General features: G+C 44.1%; 1 protein-coding gene across 1 annotated transcript in view; it reads right to left on the minus strand.

Annotated features, from left to right (window-relative positions):
- Window positions 1-3,878: 3,878 nt before the first annotated feature.
- RECK (reversion inducing cysteine rich protein with kazal motifs) overlaps window positions 3,879-22,214 on the minus strand; it is a 182,480-nt gene continuing 164,144 nt past the window's right edge. Inside the window, exon 21 of the mRNA XM_068236611.1 lies at window positions 3,879-9,813. Coding sequence (XP_068092712.1) covers window positions 9,598-9,813 — 216 coding nt within the window. The 3' untranslated portion in view covers window positions 3,879-9,597. The remainder of the gene's footprint in view (window positions 9,814-22,214) is intronic.

The raw sequence follows: 22,214 nt of genomic DNA on the forward strand, positions 1-22,214 counted from the left end.
CCAATGACAACTTCCAAAGTCCTACAAGCTGAACTCCAAGGTCATGGTCAGTCAGTGTCTGAGTGTACAATCCAGCACTTTGAGCAGCAATGGGCTTCATGGAAGAAAACCCAGAGAAACTGAATTGAAGTATCTCAAGACTGTGGCTCAATAGCTGGGATGAAACCATATGTTTACAAGCTGTTCATTTCAAATGTTTAACCACTTGAGGATCTAGCATTTAGCCCCCCCCCCCCCCTTAAGCACCAGCGCTGGTTTTCAGATCTGTGCTGGGTGGGCTCTACAGCCCCCAGCACAGATCAAATGACAGGCAGGGCGACCAGACCGCCCCCCTTTTTTCCCCACTAGGGGGATGATGTGCTGGGCTAGTCTGATCGCTCCTGCATACTGTGGGTGGGGGGGGGCACCTCAAAGCCCCCTCCACCGCAGGATTCCCCCTCTCCTCCCTCCCTTCCCCGAGAGATCGGAGGCTGCACAGGAACGGATCTGTCCTGTGCAGCCTCTAACAGGCTCCCCGCTGTCATGTGACAGCGATCCCCGGCCGCTGATTGGCCGGGGATCGCTGATCTACTACAACGCTGCTACTGTAGCAGCATTGTAAAAATGTAAACAAAGCAGATTATTTCCGCTTGTATTTACATTTAGCCTGCGAGCCGCGATCGGCAGCCCGCAAGCTATTCACGGAGCCCCCCCGCCGTGAAATGACAGGAAACTGCCGCTCGCGCGAGCGGCTGTTTCCTGATTAATTAGCCTGCAGCCGGCGACGCAGATCTGCGTCGCTGGTCCTGCAGCTGCCACTTTGCCGACGCGCGGTATGAGTGCGCGGTCGGCAAGTGGTTAAGGTAGTGGAATGTATGAGGTCTGCATAATAAAACTAAATGCATAGCTGGCTATAGATTTCTGGGGCAAGGCAATTTCAGTGCTATAAATCTACAGGAGTCTCGTGCCACATTGAACTTTGTGAAGTGTCAAGAGAAATTCTGGGCGGGACGGAGCTTTCACTCATTTTATTACACACATGCCGGAGAGGTAACGTTCCTTATGAAAAGGTCAGTAAACTTTCAGCTTGTTTCCCAAAAGATAGACAAAAATGTCAAATATGTATTTTTGCATGCTAATATTAGTGGGATTGACAGTAGGTTGTGAAAAATCTGTCAGGTTTAGGACTAGTCTATGTCCTCATGGGGAATTTAATTACAAAACCACTGTGGGTCCATTTTCACTACGTGCCGGCATACACGGCTATAAAGATTTGGCTGCGTGATGTGTTCTGAGGCAAATGTGATTCAGCAGCCTACTGATTTCAAAAGGCTGCTTTTCCCTCTCTGAATTCACATGTTTGTATTTTAGTTTAACGATAGTGAGGAAACCTGTAGGGAAAATGCTGCCCCTGGGGGGGGGGTGGAGTTACTTACCTTGGGAGCGGGAAGCCTCTGGATCCTAATGATCTCTCCCCTGTCGTCCTCTGCAGACCTGATCCAGCACTGGCTCCTCCAGAGAAATGGCCAACATAATATTTACACTGCAAGCCTGGCGCAGTATCAGCTTCCCGCTTGGGCTCCAGCAGAAATAGCTGAGCACTATAGTATCTGCTCTACTGCACAGTAGAACAGACCCGATCAGGTACAGCTATTTCCGCCAGAGCCCGAATGGAAAGCAGCTACTCCACCTGCTACTGCACACTGTTCGGATGACTCAGAGGTGAAAGCTGTAGTACGTCTGTGCGATCTGACTTTCCAGGGTGCCAGCACTGGATCAGAGTTGCTAAGGAGGATGAAGGAAGCCTCAGAATGCAAAGGCTTCCCCCTACTGAGGTAATTACCCCCTAGGGGCACTTTTTTCACTACAAGTACTCTTTTTAACAAATTCTGAATTTAGGCTGTATTCAGTATATGATGAGCTGTTGTGCTCTCGGGCAGTCCAGCTCTGTATAAGGTGAGCTCTTGTGCACACGGGCAGACCAGCTCATGCTCGGTATAAGGTGGGCTCTTGTGCATACGGGCAGACCAGCTCTGTATAAAGTGAGCTCTTGTGCTCTCGGGCAGACCAGCTCTGTATAAGGTGAGCTCTTGTGCACACAGGCAGACCAGCTCATGCTCGGTATCAGGTGAGCTCTCGAGCACATGGACAGACCAGCTCTGTATAAAGTGAGCTCTTGTGCTCTCGGGCAGACCAGCTCTGTATAAGGTGAGCTCTTGTGCACACGGGCAGACCAGCTCATGCTCGGTATAAGGTGAGCTCTTGTGCACACAGGCAGACCAGCTCATGCTCGGTATAAGGTGAGCTCTCGAGCACATGGACAGACCAGCTCTGTATAAAGTGAGCTCTTGTGCACACGGGCAGACCAGCTCATGCTCGGTATAAGGTGAGCTCTTGTGCACACAGGCAGACCAGCTCATGCTCGGTATAAGGTGAGCTCTCGAGCACATGGACAGACCAGCTCTGTATAAAGTGAGCTCTTGTGCACACGGGCAGACCAGCTCATGCTCGGTATAAGGTGAGCTCTCGAGCACATGGACAGACCAGCTCTGTATAAAGTGAGCTCTTGTGCTCTCGGGCAGACCAGCTCTGTATAAGGTGAGCTCTTGTGCAGATGGAGAGACCAGCTTATGCTCGGTATAAGGTGAGCTCTTGTGCGCACGGGCAGACCAGCTCCAGCTCTGTATAAGGTGAGCTCTTGTGCACACAGGCAGACCAGCTCATGCTCGGTATAAGGTGAGCTCTCGAGCACATGGACAGACCAGCTCTGTATAAGGTGAGCTCTTGTGCACATGGGCAGACCAGCTCATGCTCGGTATAAGGTGAGCTCTTGTGCACACAGGCAGACCAGCTCATGCTCGGTATAAGGTGAGCTCTCGAGCACATGGACAGACCAGCTCTGTATAAGGTGAGCTCTTGTGCACATGGAGAGACCAGCTTATGCTCGGTATAAGGTGAGCTCTTGTGCGCACTGGCAGACCAGCTCTGTATAAGGTGAGCTCTTGTGTGCACGGGCAGACCAGCTCTGTATAAGGTGAGCTCTTGTGCACACGGGCAGACCAGCTCATGCTTGGTAAAAGGTGAGCTCTTGTGCGCACAGGAGACCAGCTCATGCTTGGTATAAGGTGAGCTCTTGTGCACATGGAGAGACCAGCTTATGCTCGGTATAAAGTGAGCTCTTGTGCATATGGGCAGACTAGCATTAGCTCTGTATAAGGTGAGCTCTTGTGCACATGGGCAGACCAGCTCCAGCTCTGTATAAGGTGAGCTCTTGTGCACATGGGCAGACCAGCTCCAGCTCTGTATAAGGTGAGCTCTTGTGCGCACGGGCAGACCAGCTTATGCTTGGTAAAAGGTGAGCTCTTGTGCGCACAGGAGACCAGCTCATGCTTGGTATAAGGTGAGCTCTTGTGCACATGGAGAGACCAACTTATGCTCGGTATAAAGTGAGCTTTTGTGCATATGGGCAGACTAGCATTAGCTCTGTATAAGGTGAGCTCTTGTGCACATGGGCAGACCAGCTCCAGCTCTGTATAAGGTGAGCTCTTGTGCGCACGGGCAGACCAGCTTATGCTTGGTAAAAGGTGAGCTCTTGTGCGCACAGGAGACCAGCTCATGCTTGGTATAAGGTGAGCTCTTGTGCACATGGAGAGACCAACTTATGCTCGGTATAAAGTGAGCTTTTGTGCATATGGGCAGACTAGCATTAGCTCTGTATAAGGTGAGCTCTTGTGCACATGGGCAGACGAGCTCGTGCTCAGTATGGTATGAGCACTGTAACTTTTGCAGTTGATGAAAAAAAAAGTCAGACCTATAGTTCTGTGATCACATATGTATTACTTTAAGTGACTTAAAACAGTTACAATATTTCAAATCTGTACAATCACATATATAGCATCATAAAGCCTTGTAAAAACATGTATTATAAATATATTCATTTCATAAGCAAAATGATAATATAGAACATAGACACATATGTATTTACTTTTAACTAATTTTGATAAAATGTATTCAAAGTCTAAATACACAATAATTGGGACAAAACATTCATAATTACAATTGCAGTAATAAAAATGTAAAAAAAAATATGCTTAAGAGAATATACATGGAAATAGTGTTTGTGCATATAGTCCTGAGTTAGATACAATTGTGACCTCCACATACACACTTCAGCAGAATTATACGATAAATACATCAGGCCCATAATTATTTGACCTCAATAGTCGCTGGATGGGCCATGCCAAGTTCCCCATCACAATGCACTAGTTGAAACAGAAAGAGAGCAAAAATAGAAAACTTGGGTCACTTAAGTCCGAACGCGAGGAATAAGGAATGCATGGATTCAGCACACAAGACTACTCTTATATTCCATTTGCAAAATGTGATTAAATTATTTGCTTAAACATAATTCTGTCTCTTTACATTTGAGAGCCATATACAATAACACTACGTGATGCACATAGCAGCATATCGCACTCTTGAATGTAAGAGCCTGTGATATTTGGCTGCACAAATTGTCTGACTGCTGTATAATACTGGACATTTGTTAGGGGGGTGGTTTGAGAGAATTACTATCAATAAAGCCATCAAATAATCTACAAAAGTGCTTTCATGGCAGAATCTTGTTTAAAAGATCTAAAAACATTCTGTATAAGACTTCCAAAATTCACTTATAAGAGAAAACATTTTTACATTATCAGAAGTATATTGTAAACACTATACAAAATTACCTTCCTATCTGCAGGAAGAAAAAAAAATACAATACAATATAGGCTTTGGCATAGAAGTTTTCACCCTGGGAAGACTACTTCAAATCGAAATACAGTATAAAGCAAGTCCCCTTTCTTACCATTCCAATCATAGATTGCAATACGCCACTTGAAATGACACATTTTATAGACTAAAAGGGTCCTACATCCATTTGTTTAAATGGAGTTTAACAGCTACCGGACCTTAGTGATTGAAATCTACGCCCTGTTTGGGAGCGGTTATCCCTGCCAGGGCATAGATTTCAATCTTCTATGTCGCGCGTTCTCACTGTTCCTGTCCCCAGTGCTGTACCCACTCGCTCTATCACACTGAGAGCTTCCGTATATTGGGCAGGAGCCAATGGCTCCTGACACCGTGATTGCTGTGAGCCAATTACAGCACTTAAAGGGAATCAGAGATGAAAAGTCTATAAAAAATGAAAAAAAAAAGATGTTATACATACCTGGGGCTTCCTCCAGCCCCATAAGCCTGGATCGTTCCCACGCAGCAGTCCTCTGCTGCCTCTATCGCCGGTCCCGTCACTTCCGGCGGACACGGGCAATTGTACGCAAGCGCAGGGACGCCCTCCATATCTTTATGCATGCTCCTGCACAATACGGAGGGAGTGCATTGCGCTTGCGTCGACTGGCCAGAATGACGGGACCCGGTACCGGCGGATAGAGGCAGCGGAGGACGGCGGTGTGGGAGCGATCCAGGCTGATGGGGATGGAGGAAGCCCCAGGTATGTATAACATCTTTTTTCTGTCTTCTCTGGTTCTCTTTAAAAAGGCACGGACAGCTCTGTGTACCAGAGCTGTGGTAAAAAGATTTTTATTGTTACCAGTAATCAGCCCGGTAACCGGTCCAGTCTGGGTCTTCTGCAATTGCGTGGACCTGCGCATGCGCAGTAGAGTAGACCCGGACTGATCGCGGCTGAATGGCAGACCGTGGGAGGACAGCGACATGTTTATGCTACTGGAGGAAGCCGCGGGTGAGTATCAAATCTTCTTTTTACCACAGCTCTGGTTTACTTTAAGCAGCCAGAGCCATTCAGTCTAGAAAACAAAAACAAACCCTAAACACTGTTGTTTTTAAACTTGGCCAGGCTGACAGAGCTGAGCCAGTTTTATGATAGAAAGATTCATTGTACAAGTAGATGATTGTCAAGGCATAAGCACTTCAATAATATTGTTAAATTGTATATAGGTGTATAAATGCAGATTTAAACCTGGCCTCAGAATAGAAATGGTAGAGGTGAACAAGAGAATGCACATCATAACAATGGACAGAGGCCAGTTAGCTATGTACAAGCAAGAAGTTTTGAATCAGGATGATACCATTTATTGGCTAACTTAGAGATGGATAAACAGTGAGCTTTCGACTTATAAAAAGCCTTCGTCGGACTGGTTCCTGACCAAAACTGAAAAACACAGCTTATATACACTGACATACAGAGGAGAAACATTCTTTAGCAAACATAAATGTAATTAGATGCCTTAACTGTTACTGAGGAGGCTTTCCCAGGCATCCTATCTAAATTGATAAGATCAATAGAATCCTCAACATGACATAAAGCAGACTCTAGTGATGAAGAGACATTGTAAATTCCGAATTCAAATGTACAAGCTATGTACAAGAAATTATTTATAGATCCAAAGCAGGTAGATGTGCCAAAGTTCACCACCAATGGGAATCGGTATTTAACACTGCTGGTGACTGTTGCCAAGGGTGATGCAAATTAAGATAAGGTAAATGTGAGGAATATCAGTGTTCTGTAAGTAGCATGTCTGTTGCAAATATCAATGTAGACAATTTTCTGAAAAAAGCTGCAGACAGGCATGATGCATACCTCCAGCGCAGAATATCTTTGTGAGGGGGAGAGAAGTCTAAACTCTATAAAACAAAACTAAGGATTATCACCAGCAAATAACCTTCACATGTAATACTCGAGAGACTTACGGTAATGCACAATTTCAAACACTAACAACTATACCTCTGGCCCAGAGGTTAATAGCAGCAGTACAGAACATCTTTATTGAAGGTTTACAATTAGAACTGGGCTCATCTCTGACTTCACAAGATACAGGAGGTCAGTAAATAAAACTTTTTATTACATGGAGCTTCTACCAAAGCCCTTGGTAAATAAAAATAGTTTTATTTACTTGCCTCTTGTCTCCTTTAAAGGACAACTTAATAATACGGAGGCTGCTGTATTTATTTCTTTTTAAACAATACCAGTTGCCTGGCAGCCCTGCAGCTCTATTTGGCTACAGTAGTGTCTGAATCACACCAGAAACAAGCATGCAGCTAATCTTGTCAGATCTGACAATAATGTCTGAAACGCATGATCTAATGCTTGTTCAGGGTCTATTGCTAAGAGTATTTTAAGGCAGAGGATCAGCAGGATAGCCATGCAACTGGTAATGCTTAAAAGGAAATAAATATGGCAGCCTCCATATTCCTTTCGCTTTGGTTCTCCATTAAGGCTAGCCAAGTAGGTGCAGGCTAAGATGGGCAAATCGGGAGTCCTCTCTCATGTGATGCAGTATATAGCCCCATCCACTGTGGGCTGGCAGGATGTGAGCTCTGTCCAGTACGGAAGGGAATCAAATGGAATTAAGTGAGCACTCCGATATTACTTTAAAGCTGGCCACTAACAGTCCAATTTCTAGCGAAAAATCGTTTGAGCAATCAGAAATTCTGATCGGAAGTGAAATATTGTAATACATCGTTCACTACACCATCAACGAACCAATCTTTCCTTCCTATCTATCACTACCAACAAGAAAATCCAAATTTTGGTTCGACAAAAATTCATTCGGACAACATTTTTTTCACTCGTTCATAATCGATTGTGTCCACCAACAGAGATTATTTACAACCAATTCGATCAGAATTTCTGATCGCTCGAACGATTTCTCGCTAGAAATTGCACCATTAGTGGCCACTTTAACAATCGTCAATACAGATGGCTATAAGCTGTGTTATAACAGATTGGCAACTGCCCACTACACACTAGCTGCACCCCTTGATTGAATTGCCTGGCCTGGGGAGTGTATCAAGTGCCTGTGAGCAGTAAAGCCATGCTCTTATGTGATTCTTTGTTTTTGAGAAGTTTTTAGATGCCAGTTTCTATTGCATATCATAAGCTTCAATAATGGTATATAGGGATTTTACTGTTAACCTCTGCACTGGTGGCATAAAAGTTAATACTTCCCTCTTCACTGGCAATGTAACAGGTCCTAGGCATGGATCCCACAATGTTCTGTATAGCTGCCAGGTCCCTGTGCTGTAACCCAGACCGGTCACCTATCAGATTGTGAACAAATAGGTAAGAATAGACTTTCCTAGTACAACCCCCCCCCCCCCCCGACTGAAAAAGAAGAATAGACTTTCCTAGTGTGGTGGCTGAATAGTGTAATGGTTAAGGGCTCTGCCTCTGACACAGGAGACATGGGTTCGAATCTCCGCTCTGCCTGTTCAGTAAGCCAGCACCTATTCAGTAGGAGACCTTGGGCAAGTCTCCCTAACACTGCTACTGCCTATAGAGCGCGTCCTAGTGGCTGCAGCTCTGGCGCTTTGAGTCCGCCAGGAGAAAAGCGCGATATAAATGTTCTGTGTTTGTTTGTTTGTTAGTACACTCCATAATAGATAATAGACTTTCCTAGTACACCCCCTGACAGAAAAAGGAGAATAGACTTTCCTAGTACACTCCATAGCAGATAATAGACTTTCCTAGTACACTCACTGACAGAAAAAGGAGAATAAACTTTCCTAGTACATTCCTTGAAAGAAAAAAGGATAATAAACTTTCCTAGTACATTCCATAACAGAAAAAAAGAGAATAGACTTTCCTAGAACACTGACAGGAATCCAGTTCAACACAGGTAACATCACTGACTTTCCTTTTATATATCCTTTTCTATATCTCTAGCAGTAATAGTTAGTAGACAGCATTAGATCAGAATAGGAATATGGAACTCCGAAGCCAGTAGGACATTTTTGTGGAGAGTTCCAGGCTCATGAGAAATCAGCTGTTCTTTTTAAGTTGCATTGGCTGCCTCGCTGCTCTAGGAACTTGCCCTGCCAAGCATTACTGGGTGGTTGTCCATACAGACATGATCCAACTGCACTGACAGAATTCTGCAGCTAAAGTTATGCATGCTAGTCTCATCCAAATATTCACATGTATGTGTATGGAGTGGAAAGAGCACAACTGATGCCAACAGGCCAGCTTATATCAGTTTGCACTACAGCAAGAAGGGTCTTATAGTCAAACATATGTGATGTATCAACAGTGGTCAACTTGTGCTCTTCTACTGTACACAAAAGTGTTGTGTCAAGTTTGTGGATTTTAATCTCCTTGTTGGGATTGTCATTAATTTTACATAAACGGACAGTGTGTCTGAAAGGATAAGCCTGCACCATACAGGCAGATGTGTAGATGCTAATAGGCAAATTCTACAGCCAGAGATGAGATACAAGAGAAGCCATTGGCTGATATATGTCCCAGGTATGATGTCATGTTGAAGTGTAAGGTGTCTTGTGCTGTATAAACTACATATAAAGTGATCACGTTGATTGAAATGCATGTTAACCAGCTTACCACAAAATAATAAAACCTACACCATTTTATAGGGGCTATCTACAGAAACATATACATATGCATAGAGGAGTCTGATTGCCATTGTGTGGAATGCTAAGTATTAGCTTTCTCATTGAATGTGCACGGGAAAAAGACAAATACAATCCTTCACTTCCATATTCTTGCATAGTCAAGTTTGGAAAGTTTCTTGTAAAACCATGTAACTTGAATTACGCAAGCAATACCCTATTTAATTAAAAAATACTTAAAAAAATAAAAGCATGTCATAAATAGCAAAATATATAAAGAAAGTAAATTAGGATAGGAAAACATAAATAAGCGCCATTAGTAACATTTTTTCTAGAGTCTGAATTAAGAGCTAATGATATCTGAACTTCAGACGTGATGAGCGCTGATAACGGCACTTGGGACGCAATAGTCGGACTGTCAGAATTTATAAGAGAATTTATCTTCTCTGCTTCTTTATTGCACGCTTCAATCTAAAGAGAAAAAAAATACAGAAGCAAACACCAAAATAATTATTTATATATTGTATAACATGAAATTGATTGTATTCTATTGTATTTTATTATTATTTTTCCCAAAGAAGTCTTTATTTGAGTAAATGAATAAAGTATAACAATACAATGCATATACATCTTTTGTATCATCATCACAAGGAAAATGGCAACAGAACATAATTTCCTCTCGCAATGCTAAACATCAGGCTTATCAGCACATCTTCTCTAGAATATAGCTATATTTTATAAGTCAAACTCTTGAGGATTACGTTATTTGTGCCTACAATAGCTATAACCATTACTTAAAGCATAACTAGAAACAACTGCCTATTAAGGCATATAGTTAGTAAGTATATAACACCAACATGTGAAGTTGCGGGCTAGATGTTACAGTAGGTATATCTCCACAGTGCCTTCAAGAATGCGCATGTTGCGATCTAAGTTGTTCAGCAGCTTTGGTATTGAGGGTGATAGCGACCCCATATCTATTCCAACTCCAGACTCTTTATAAGAGTGCTTGAAGGGAAAGGTATTCCTCTGTGGTTTTGAAATCCACCCATTGTGCCCAGGTGATGGCAAATTTATGGATTCTATCCAATTTAGTTGCTCTAAGCTCTTCCATATAGTATATGAAATCTACTTTCGCCAGCCATTCCTTCATGGATGGTATTCTATCCGATTTCCACCACCTGGGGACAAGGGTTTTAGCTGCGTTAAGAAGGTGGATCAGGAGGGAATTTCTATACGTCTTGAGAGACATGTCATTGTGGTGAAGGAGTAAGGCCAATTTATTGAATGGTACATTGAAGGAAGAGATTTTCCCTGCCCACTTATGCACCAGTTTCCAAAATCTCACAATTTTGGGACAGTCCCACCATATATGCTCGTATGTAGCCTGTAATGAATCACATCGCCAACATTTTGTGGGGTAGTCTGGAATTATTTTATTCAGAGCCACTGGCGTTTTATGCCATCTAGTAAGAATCTTGTAGTTGGCTTCTTGGACTGAAGAGTTAACTGAGCATTTATGGGTGAGTATAAAAATGTTTTCCCAATCCACCTCTCCCACCTCATCTCCCTCCCCTTTTTCCCATTTGTCGGTGAATGGCAAGGGCGTTTCTTGGTTTAGGTTTTCTAGAGCCTTATACATTAGAGATACTGTATGGGGTACTTCATTACCTGCCTGACATATTTCTTCAAAACCTGACAAAGGTTTACAGAATTGCTGTTTATTAGAGCTATTGCTGATGTATGAGTGAATCTGACGTAAGGACCATGGAGGGATCCTAAAATTCTGATGTGTATCACTGATCTTCCCCTTGACCACAAATTGACATACTTTGTATTCAGCATTAACCACTTCCCGACCGCCTAACGCACAGAGGCGGCCGGGAAGTGGAGCCCTTAAGGACCGGCTCACCCACAGAGGCGGCGGTCCATTTAAGGGCATGGGCGGAGCGATCGCGTCATCCGTGACGCGATCCTCCGCCGGCGCCTGTCACCGCTCGCTCGCCGCAACATCCCGCCGGCTATACGGAAGCGCCGGCGGGATGTTAACCCCGCGATCGCCGCATACAAAGTGTATAATACACTTTGTAATGTTTACAAAGTTTATTATACAGGCTGCCTCCTGCCCTGGTGGTCCCAGTGTCCGAGGGACCACCAGGGCAGGCTGCAGCCACCCTAGTCTGCACCCAAGCACACTGATTTCTCCCCCCCCCTGCCCCAGATCGCCCACAGCACCCATCAGACCCCCCCCTGCCCACCCCCCAGACCCCTGTTTGCACCCAATCACCCCCCTAATCACCCATCAATCACTCCCTGTCACTATCTGTCAACGCTATTTTTTTTTTATCCCCCCCCTGCTCCCTGCCCCCTCCTGATCACCCCCCACCCCTCAGATTCTCCCCAGACCCCCCCCCCAGACCACCCCCCCCTGTTTACTGTATGCATCTATCCCCCTGATCACCTGTCAATCACCTGTCAATCACCCGTCAATCACCCCCTGTCACTGCCACCCATCAATCAGCCCCTAACCTGCCCCTTGCGGGCAATCTGATCACCCCCCCCACACCAATAGATCGCCCACAGATCCGACATCAGATCACCTCCCAAATCCATTGTTTACATCTATTCTCTCCTCTAAACACCCACTAATTACCCATCAATCACCCATCAATCACCCCCTATCACCACCTGTCACTTTTACCTATCAGATCAGACCCTAATCTGCCCCTTGCGGGCACCCAATCACCCGCCCACACGCTCAGATTACCCTCAGACCCCCCCCCCCTTATCAATTCGCCAGTGCATTAATTACATCTGTCCTTCCCTGTAATAACCCACTGATCACCTGTCAATCACCTGCCAATCACCTATCACCCATCAATCACCCCCTGTCACTGCCACCCAACAATCAGCCCCTAACCTGCCCCTTGCGGGCAATCTGATCACCCACCCACACCAATAGATCGCCCGCAGATCCGACATCAGATCACCACCCAAGCGCAGCGTTTACATCTATTCTCTCCTCTAAACACCCACTAATTACCCATCAATCACCCATCAATCACTCCCTATCACCACCTGTCACTGTTACCTATCAGATCAGACCCTAATCTGCCCCTTGCGGGCACCCAATCACCCGCCTACACGCTCAGATTGCCCTCAGACCCCCCTTATCAATTCGCCAGTGCAATATTTACATCTGTCCTTCCCTGTAATAACCCACTGATCACTTGTCAATCACCTGCCAATCACCTATCACCCATCAATCACCCCCTGTCACTGCCACCCAACAATCAGCCCCTAACCTGCCCCTTGCGGGCAAACTGATCACCCACCCACACCAATAGATCGCCCGCAGATCCGACATCAGATCACCACCCAAGCGCAGTGTTTCCATCTATTCTCTCCTCTAAACACCCACTAATTACCCATCAATCACCCATCAATCACCCCCTATCACCACCTGTCACTGTTACCCATCAGATCAGACCCTAATCTGCCCCTTGCGGGCACCCAATCGCCCGCCTACACGCTCAGATTGCCCTCAGACCCCCCCTTATCAATTCGCCAGTGCAATATTTACATCTGTTCTCCCCTGTAATAACCCACTGATTACCTGTCAATCACCTATCAATCACCCATCAATCACCCCCTGTCACTGCCACCCATCAATCACCCCCTGTCACTGCCACCCATCAATCACCCGCTGTCACTGCCACCCATCAATCAGCCCCTAACCTGCCCCTTGCGGGCAAACTGATCACCCACCCACACCAATAGATCGCCCGCAGATCCGACATCAGATCACCACCCAAGCGCAGTGTTTCCATCTATTCTCTACCCTAAACACCCACTAATTACCCATCAATCACCCCCTGTCACTGCTACCTATCAGATTAGACCCCTATCTGCCCCTAGGGCACTCAATCACCCGCCCACACCCTCAGAATGCCCTCAGACCCCAGCCCTGATCACCTCGCCAGTGCATTGCTTGCATCTATTCCCCCCTCTAATCACACCTTGAGACACCCATCAATCACCTCCTGTCACCCCCTAGCACACCTACCCATCAGATCAGGCCCCAATTTGCCCCGTGTGGGCTCCTGATCACTCGGCCAAACCCTCAGACCCCCTTCCGATCACCTCCCCAGTGCATTGATTGCATCTATTTTCCCCTCTAACCACCCCCTGAGACACCCATCAATCACCTCCTGTCACCCCCCTAGCACTCCTATCCATCAGATCAGGCCCAATACAACCTGTCATCTAAAAGGCCACCCTGCTTATGACCGGTTCCACAAAATTCGCCCCCTCATAGACCACCTGTCATCAAAATTTGCAGATGCTTATACCCCTGAACAGTCATTTTGAGACATTTGGTTTCCAGACTACTCACGGTTTTGGGCCTGTAAAATGCCAGGACGGTATGGGAACCCCACAAGTGACCCCATTTTAGAAAAAAAAAGACACCCCAAGGTATTCTGTTAGGTGTATGACGAGTTCATAGAAGATTTTATTTTTTGTCAAAAGTTAGCGGAAATTAATTTTTATTGGTTTTTTTTCACAAAGTGTCATTTTTCACCAACTTGTGACAAAAAATAAAATCTTCTATGAACTCGCCATACACCTAACGGAATACTTTGGGGTGTCTTCTTTCTAAAATGGGGTCACTTGTGGGGTTCCTATACTGCCCTGGCATTTTAGGGGCCCTAAACCGCGAGGAGTAGTCTAGAAAACAAATGCTTCAAAATGACCTGTGAATAGGACGTTGGGCCCCTTAGCGCACCTAGGCTGCAAAAAAGTGTCACACATGTGGTACCGCCGTACTCAGGAAAAGTAGTATAATGTGTTTTGGGGTGTATTTTTACACATACCCATGCTGGGTGGGAGAAATTTCTATGTAAATGGACAATTGTGTGTAAAAAAATCTAACAATTGTCATTTACAGAGATATTTCTCCCACTTAGCATGGGTATGTGTAAAAATACACCCCAAAACGCATTATACTACTTCTCCTGAGTACAGCGGTACCACATGTGTGGCACTTTTTTACACCCCAAGTACGCTAAGGGGCCCAAAGTCCAATGAGTACCTTTAGGATTTCACAGGTCATTTTGCGACATTTGGTTTCAAGACTACTCCTCACGGATTAGGGCCCCTTAAAATGCCAGGGCAGTATAGGAACCCCACAAATGACCCCATTCTAGAAAGAAGACACCCAAAGGTATTCCGTACGGAGTATGGTGAGTTCATAGAAGATTTTATTTTTTGTCACAAGTTAGCGGAAAATGACACTTTGTAAAAAAAAACTATTAAAATCAATTTCCGCTAACTTGTGACAAAAAAATAAAAACTTCTATGAACTCACCATACTCCTAACGGAATACCTTGGGGTGTCTTCTTTCTAAAATGGGGTCATTAGTGGGGTTCCTATACTGCCCTGGCATTTTAGGGGCCCTAAACCGTGAGGAGTAGTCTTGAAACAAAAATGACCTGTGAAATCCTAAAGGTACTCATTGGACTTTGGGCCCCTTAGTGCAGTTAGGGTGCAAAAAAGTGCCACACATGTGGTATCGCCGTACTCGGGAGAAGTAGTACAATGTGTTTTGGGGTGTATTTTTACACATACCCATGCTGGGTGGGAGAAATACCTCTGTAAATGACAATCTTTTGATTTTTTTACACACAATTGTCCATTTACAGAGGTATTTCTCCCACCCAGCATGGGTATGTGTAAAAATACACCCCAAAACACATTGTACTACTTCTCCCGAGTATGGCGATACCACATGTGTGGCACTTTTTTGCACCCTAACTGCGCTAAAGGGCCCAAAGTCCAATGAGTACCTTTAGGATTTCACAGGTCATTTTGAGAAATTTCGTTTCAAGACTACTCCTCACGGTTTAGGGCCCCTAAAATGCCAGGGCAGTATAGGAACCCCACAAATGACCCCATTTTAGAAAGAAGACACCCCAAGGTATTCCGTTAGGAGTATGGTGAGTTCATAGAAGATTTTATTTTTTATCAAAAGTTAGCGGAAATTGATTTTAATTGTGTTTTTTCACAAAGTGTCATTTTCCGCTAACTTGTGACAAAAAATAAAATCTTCTATGAACTCGCCATACTACTAACGGAATACCTTGGGGTGTCTTCTTTCTAAAATGGGGTCATTTGTGGGGTTCCTATACTGCCCTGGCATTTTAGGGGCCCTAAACCGTGAGGAGTAGTCTTGAAACGAAATTTCTCAAAATGACCTGTGAAATCCTAAAGGTACTCATTGGACTTTGGGCCCTTTAGCGCAGTTAGGGTGCAAAAAAGTGCCACACATGTGGTATCGCCGTACTCAGGAGAAGTAGTATAATGTGTTTTGTGGTGTATTTTTACACATACCCATGCTGAGTGGGAGAAATATCTCTGTAAATGGACAATTGTGTGTAAAAAAAATTAACAAATTGTCATTTACAGAGATATTTCTCCCACCCAGCATGGGTATGTGTAAAAATACACCCCAAAACACATTATACTACTTCTCCTGAGTACGGCAATACCACATGTGTGGCACTTTTTTGCAGCCTAACTGCGCTAAGGGGTCCAAAGTCCAATGAGCACCTTTAGGCTTTACAGGGGTGCTTACAATTTAGCACCCCCCAAAATGTCAGGACAGTAAACACACCCCACAAATGATCCCATTTTGGAAAGTAGACCCTTCAAGGTATTCAGAGAGGGGCATGGTGAGTCCGTGGCAGATTTCATTTTTTTTTGTCGCAAGTTAGAAGAAATGGAAACTTTTTTTTTTTTTTTTTTTCTCACAAAGTGTCATTTTCCGCTTACTTGTGACAAAAAATAATATCTTCTATGAACTCACTATGCCTCTCAGTGAATACTTTGGGATGTCTTCTTTCCAAAATGGGGTCATTTGGGGGGTATTTATACTATCCTGGAATTCTAGCCCCTCATGAAACATGACAGGGGGTCAGAAAAGTCAGAGATGCTTGAAAATGGGAAAATTCACTTTTTGCACCATAGTTTGTAAACGCTATAACTTTTACCCAAACCAATAAATATACACTGAATGGGTTTTTTTTTTTAATCAAAAACATGTTTGTCCACATTTTTCGCGCTGCATGTATACAGAAATTTTACTTTATTTGAAAAATGTCAGCACAGAAAGTTAAAAAAATCCTTTTTTTGCCAAAATTCATGTATTTTTTGATGAATATAATAAAAAGTAAAAATCGCAGGAGCAATCAAATAGCACCAAAAGAAAGCTTTATTAGTGACAAGAAAAGGAGCCAAAATTCATTTAGGTGGTAGGTTGTATGAGCGAGCAATAAACCGTGAAAGCTGCAGTGGTCTGAATGGAAAAAAAGTGGCCGGTCCTTAAAGGGAACCTTAACTGAACGGGGGTATAGAGTTTTACTTACCTGGGGCTATTGCCAGCCCCCTGCAGCAGTCCTGTGCCCTCGGTGCCGCTCTGGAATCCTCTGGTCCCCCGCTGTCACTTAGTTTTGTTTTTGACGACTCACCAGTCGCCGGCCGCCATGCGTATTATTGGACGCATTCACCAATGCAATTAGCGCTATTGCGGACCGCAACGCGTACAAAAATACGCGTTGCCGCATTCCGCACGCGTAGATATGCGGCAACGCGTATTTTTGTACGTGTTGCGGTCCGCAATAGCGCTAATTGCATTGGTGAATGCGTCCAATAATACGCATGGCGGCCGGCGACTGGTGAGTCGTCAAAAACGAAACTAAGTGACAGTGGGGGACCAGAGGATTCCAGAGCGGCGCCGAGGGCACAGGACTGCTGCAGGGGGCTGGTAATAGCCCCAGGTAAGTAAAACGCTATACCTCCCGTTCAGTTAAGGTTCCCTTTAAGGGGTAGAAAGCCCTAGGTCCTCAAGTGGTTAATGTCCTGCGTTTTAAGGAATGGGCCTAGAATTCCTGGTCCAAAATCTAGATTGTAAGTTAGACTGGTCAATGGGCTCTTTATAGATGATAATTTGAGCCTTTTGCAGGCCATCTGGAAGGTTGTTGTCATACTATTAATGAGCGCAAATTCACTTATAGCCCTTTTGGCTACAGGGTTAGGAATCCATGGAATGCATCTAACAGGTTGGCCTAAGATTTGTTCATCTAGATCCACCCATAATTTCGCCCCTTTGTGGCATGACCAATCAATGATCCTGGTGAGGATGCAGGCCATATGATATCTCTCAAAGTTTGGTAGTGCCACTCCCCCTTTTTGTTTGGGTAGGAAAAGTATATGCCTATTTATACGTGGAGCAGTTTTATTCCAGATGAAGATTCCCACCCTACGTTGGATTACCTTCAAAAATTGCTTGGGCAGGTGAATTGGTATAGCTTGCAGCAGGTATAATAAACGTGGAAGTACATTCATTTTGACTACAGCTATCCGCCCAAACCAGGACATAGTGAGCCCCTCCCACTTCTTAAGGTCAGTGAAGATCTTAGCTTGAATGTCTAAGAAATTCTGCCTGAAGAGCAGGCCAGCGTCTCTGGAGAGTTTAATGCCCAAATATGTAATCGCTTCCTTGTTCCACTTAAAGGGCATGGAATGTTCAAGTCTCAAGGCCTCTTCATTTGGAACTGTAATGTTAAGAATCTCTGATTTGTTCAGATTCATTTTAAAGTTGGACAGTGTTTCGTAGGTTTTAAAGACCTGTAAAGCAGCTTTTATGGAGGATTCAGGGTTTGTCAAAAATAGAAGAACATCATCAGCATATGCTGCAATTTTATAGGTTAAGTTACCTACTGTCACTCCCTGAATAGCGGAATCCATATTTATATGTCTGATGAAGGGCTCCAAAGTTATAATAAATATCAAAGGCGATAAGGGGCAGCCTTGGTGCGTGCCATTATTAAGTGGAAAAGGATTGGACAGGGTCCCTTTTACTTTTATTTGCGCCTTTGGTTTAGAGTATAATGACATAATTTTCTGTTTTAAGTGGTCCCCCACCTCAATAAAATTCAAAACTTCCTCCATGAAGTCCCATGCTACTCTGTCGAAGGCCTTCTCCGCGTCAACCGAGAGGAGAAGGCCCTCGACTTTTCGCTTTGACATGAACTCTATCAGGGTAATGGCTTTTGTAGTATTGTCCCTGGCTTCTCTTCCAGGGACAAACCCCACCTGATCCTTTCCTATTAATGAAGGTATGATCTGAATTAGTCTGTTTGCGATAACCTTGCTGAAGAGTTTTGTGTATACGTTCAGCAAGGAGATCGGTCTATAATTGGAACAATTTGTGTCATCTTTCCCTTTTTTGGGTATAATCGTGATATGTGCCTCCTGCATTTCTGTCGGGAGGGGTTTATCATTTGAAATTTCATTGAATAATTCAGTCAGATGTGGTACTAATTCAGTCTTAAAAGCCTTATAATACGCCCCTGAGAATCCATCAGGTCCCGGGCTTTTATTTGGTTTGAGAGACTTTATAGCTGTTAGTATCTCATCTTCATGAAAAGAATCCCCCCACTCCTCAATCACTCGAGGGTCAATTTTAGGCATTCCTGAGGTGGACAAGAAGTGACGTATTTTTTGGAGTCTATCCGATACAGTTCCGGGTTGGCTACTCTCTGATTTTAGGGAATAGAGTTCTGAATAAAAATCTACAAAGCTATCTGCTATGTCGGTTGTTTTGTGTAATAATGTCCCTGTTTTGGTACGAATAGCTTTGATATCACCTCCTATTTGTTTTTCTCTGAGTGCTCTAGCTAGGTATTTCCCCGGTTTGTTACCTGCCTCATAAAAGATACCTGTTCTTAAGGTGAATTCCGTCTGGAAACGTCTGTCCATTACTTTATTAATCCGTGCTCTAACATCTTTCAGTTTGGTTATGTTTGTCTGTGAAGCATTGGTTTTTGTGAGTAATTCTAATTTACAAAGCTCCTCAAAGAGGGCTTCTATCTCTCTCCCCTTTTCCTTTCTGAGCCTGGCCTGCTCTCCAAGCAGAAGTCCCCTTGTTGTACATTTGTGTGCCAGCCAAACCGCTGCTTTGCTGACCTCTGGTGTCTTATTAGTAACGAAGAATGCTGCCAATTCCCTCTTAATTTTTGAAGTAACCTCTAGGTCCGTTAATAAGTGTGATGGGAATCTCCATATGAAGGTTTTATCTTGTTTTATACCTAGTTCAATTGTAATTGTCACTGGTGCATGATCTGATCTGGTGCGTGTGTCGATCCTTGCACTCACAAATTTTGTCAAATCTTGCTGTGATAGGAATATATAATCGATCCTGGTCGATTTCTCATGCAAGGCAGACCAGAAAGTAAAGTCCCGTTCAGAGGGATGGCTAGACCTCCACGTATCAACAAGCCTCAACAATGCCAAGTTCTGTTTAATCCTGTTCAGGACTTTGTATCTCGTAGAGGATCTACCATCTGAGGTATCCAGAGATGGATTCAATGCTACATTAAGATCCCCTCCCAGTATAAGCATTCCTTGCACAAATGATAGCAGAATGTCAGTAACTCCGGCTATGAATGTGGCTTGACCTTTGTTTGGGGCGTAAATATTCCCAATTGTGACTGGGGTGTTGTTAAGGAGACCTTTAATAAAAATGTACCTTCCTTCTTCATCGGCTCTACTATCCTGCAATACCCAGGACACTTTACTTGACACCAATATAGAAACGCCCTTAACTTTTCCACCAGGGGCTGTTGCATTGTATGCTATGGGAAATTTATTATCTCTTAGATTAGGGGTTTTAGACCTCTGAAAATGAGTCTCTTGCAGTAATAGTATCTCACAGCGGAGTCTATGCGCTTCTGATAACACCCACTTTCTTTTATAGGGGGAATTCAGTCCTTGTGTATTTAAGGACATTATTGATATCTTGTTTTTGGCCATGTCCCTTGGAGTATTTGTATGACTCCGATAGGGGTCGTTTGTATATACTGAGGCACTCAGCGCTTGTGCGCTCTTCTAAAGATTCTGAACGTTGTGGAGATAAAGTACGCTTGCAGGCCTTTAACCGCTATACAACCTCTTATTGGTGTTGATACAGAGTAGAGGAGATCGAACACCTCTACAACTAATCTGTTAAGATGCGTCAACGTCACCGGATTGTGACGTGTCTTGGGTTGGGGGGGTGAAAAGAAGAGATTGATCTACTCCTACTTACTGTGTAAAAGTTGATATTCAATGCTCTGGTATGTAGATGTGGAGACTGGTTTTAAATGTAGCGCATTGGGGAGACAAGAGTCTTTTTATATATTATAATAACGTAGCTTGCTTATTGGTCATTAGTCGTTTTAGGCGAGGTTCCTATGAGGTAGCGGGCTATATTGGGGGGGTATTGGGTAGTTTAGGGCAGTAGGTAGTAAAGCCCTATGGGTCTTACTAGTATGAGTATGCGAGGCCCCCGAGTGTAGCAAGAGCTCCCCTGTGAGACCCATTAGGGAGCAAGACTCACTTTTCTGACATTGCTGCATACGGATCCCCAAGCAATTGGTCCTTACTTCATTTCTCTCCCCCTGCCTTCCACCCGTGGGATAAGTCCTGTACCGAAACATGTAAGTTATAGTGTATTGTAAATTATATGGTCCCCCTTTTTTCTCTGTGGTCCCCTATGCAGCAATATCGAGCCCTTATAACCTCGTTAAGAGACGAAAGGAATACAATTATCCAATGGCAGCTGCGAAGAAAACATGAAAAGCAATATAATATCTAAGGTACTTCTAGAATAGGTTGGGCATAGCATAAACCAGTGCTAATTATACTTTTTCAGCGGGATGAGAACCTTAAAAACACTTTTGAGGAACTAACATCCTAAAGGCCGAGAGTCCAGACTCTGTGTAGTTACTGAGTGCATATGCATTATGGAGTTTATCTATGATAGCTCTAGCAGTAGCCACTGAGTTCGGCCCCAAAAGTTCAGGTAACACCACAAAATGAGAACAAGAACAAAAACAAAACATCAGGAACGGAACAGTCAGAGGACCCTTTGATGGTTCAATCTGGACTTAAAGTTTTGCTGTGCACCAAGGATATGAGAGTGTCATTGAAACGGCCTCCACTTCCCTCTAGCCCGAGGTTATCCGCACAAATCAAGTGTCTTAACGTGTAGGGAGACTAGTGAAGGCATATCCAAAACAGTACCCTCCCTCTCCTCAAAGACAAGACCTCCGGGCTAGTAAAAATTAGGGGGGGCGTATATATACTATCAGCAAATAAGGCCAGTCAGGGTGAGATAACTATAGATTCCTGTGTAGGAATCCCCCTTATACTTAGCTGTCCTCTTGTGAAGAGCTTGCCGACGAATCATCCGAGGTGCGGGGGCTCCTTTGTCTCTCTTGTCTGTAAGACTTTCTCTTTTCGTTTTCCCGGCTACCTTTTTGCTTGCTTGTATTTCCGAATCGGCTGTGTTCTCCAGATCTCGGCCATGGTGAAGAAATGCCGAACTCCGACTTCCATTCTTTCAGGGTAGGAGCTTTAATTTGTAGTGCGTCACAGAAGGATTCCAATTCCTCTGGTGTTTGCAGCGTATGCCACCTCTCTTGGTACAAGGCACTAAGGCCAAAAGGAAACCGCCATCTGTATATAATTCCTTTATCTCGTAATAATTTTAGAAGTGGTTTAACCACTTGAGGACCTAGGGCTTTCTACCCCTTAAGGACCGGCCACTTTTTTTCCATTCAGACCACTGCAGCTTTCACGGTTTATTGCTCGCTCATACAACCTACCACCTAAATGAATTTTGGCTCCTTTTCTTGTCACTAATACAGCTTTCTTTTGGGGCTATTTGATTGCTCCTGCGATTTTTACTTTTTATTATATTCATCAAAAAAGACATGAATTTTGGCAAAAAAATGATTTTTTTAACTTTCTGTGCTGACATTTTTCAAAT

Source organism: Hyperolius riggenbachi, chromosome 5, assembly GCF_040937935.1.
Source record: "Hyperolius riggenbachi isolate aHypRig1 chromosome 5, aHypRig1.pri, whole genome shotgun sequence".
Taxonomy (NCBI): Eukaryota; Metazoa; Chordata; class Amphibia; order Anura; family Hyperoliidae; genus Hyperolius; species Hyperolius riggenbachi.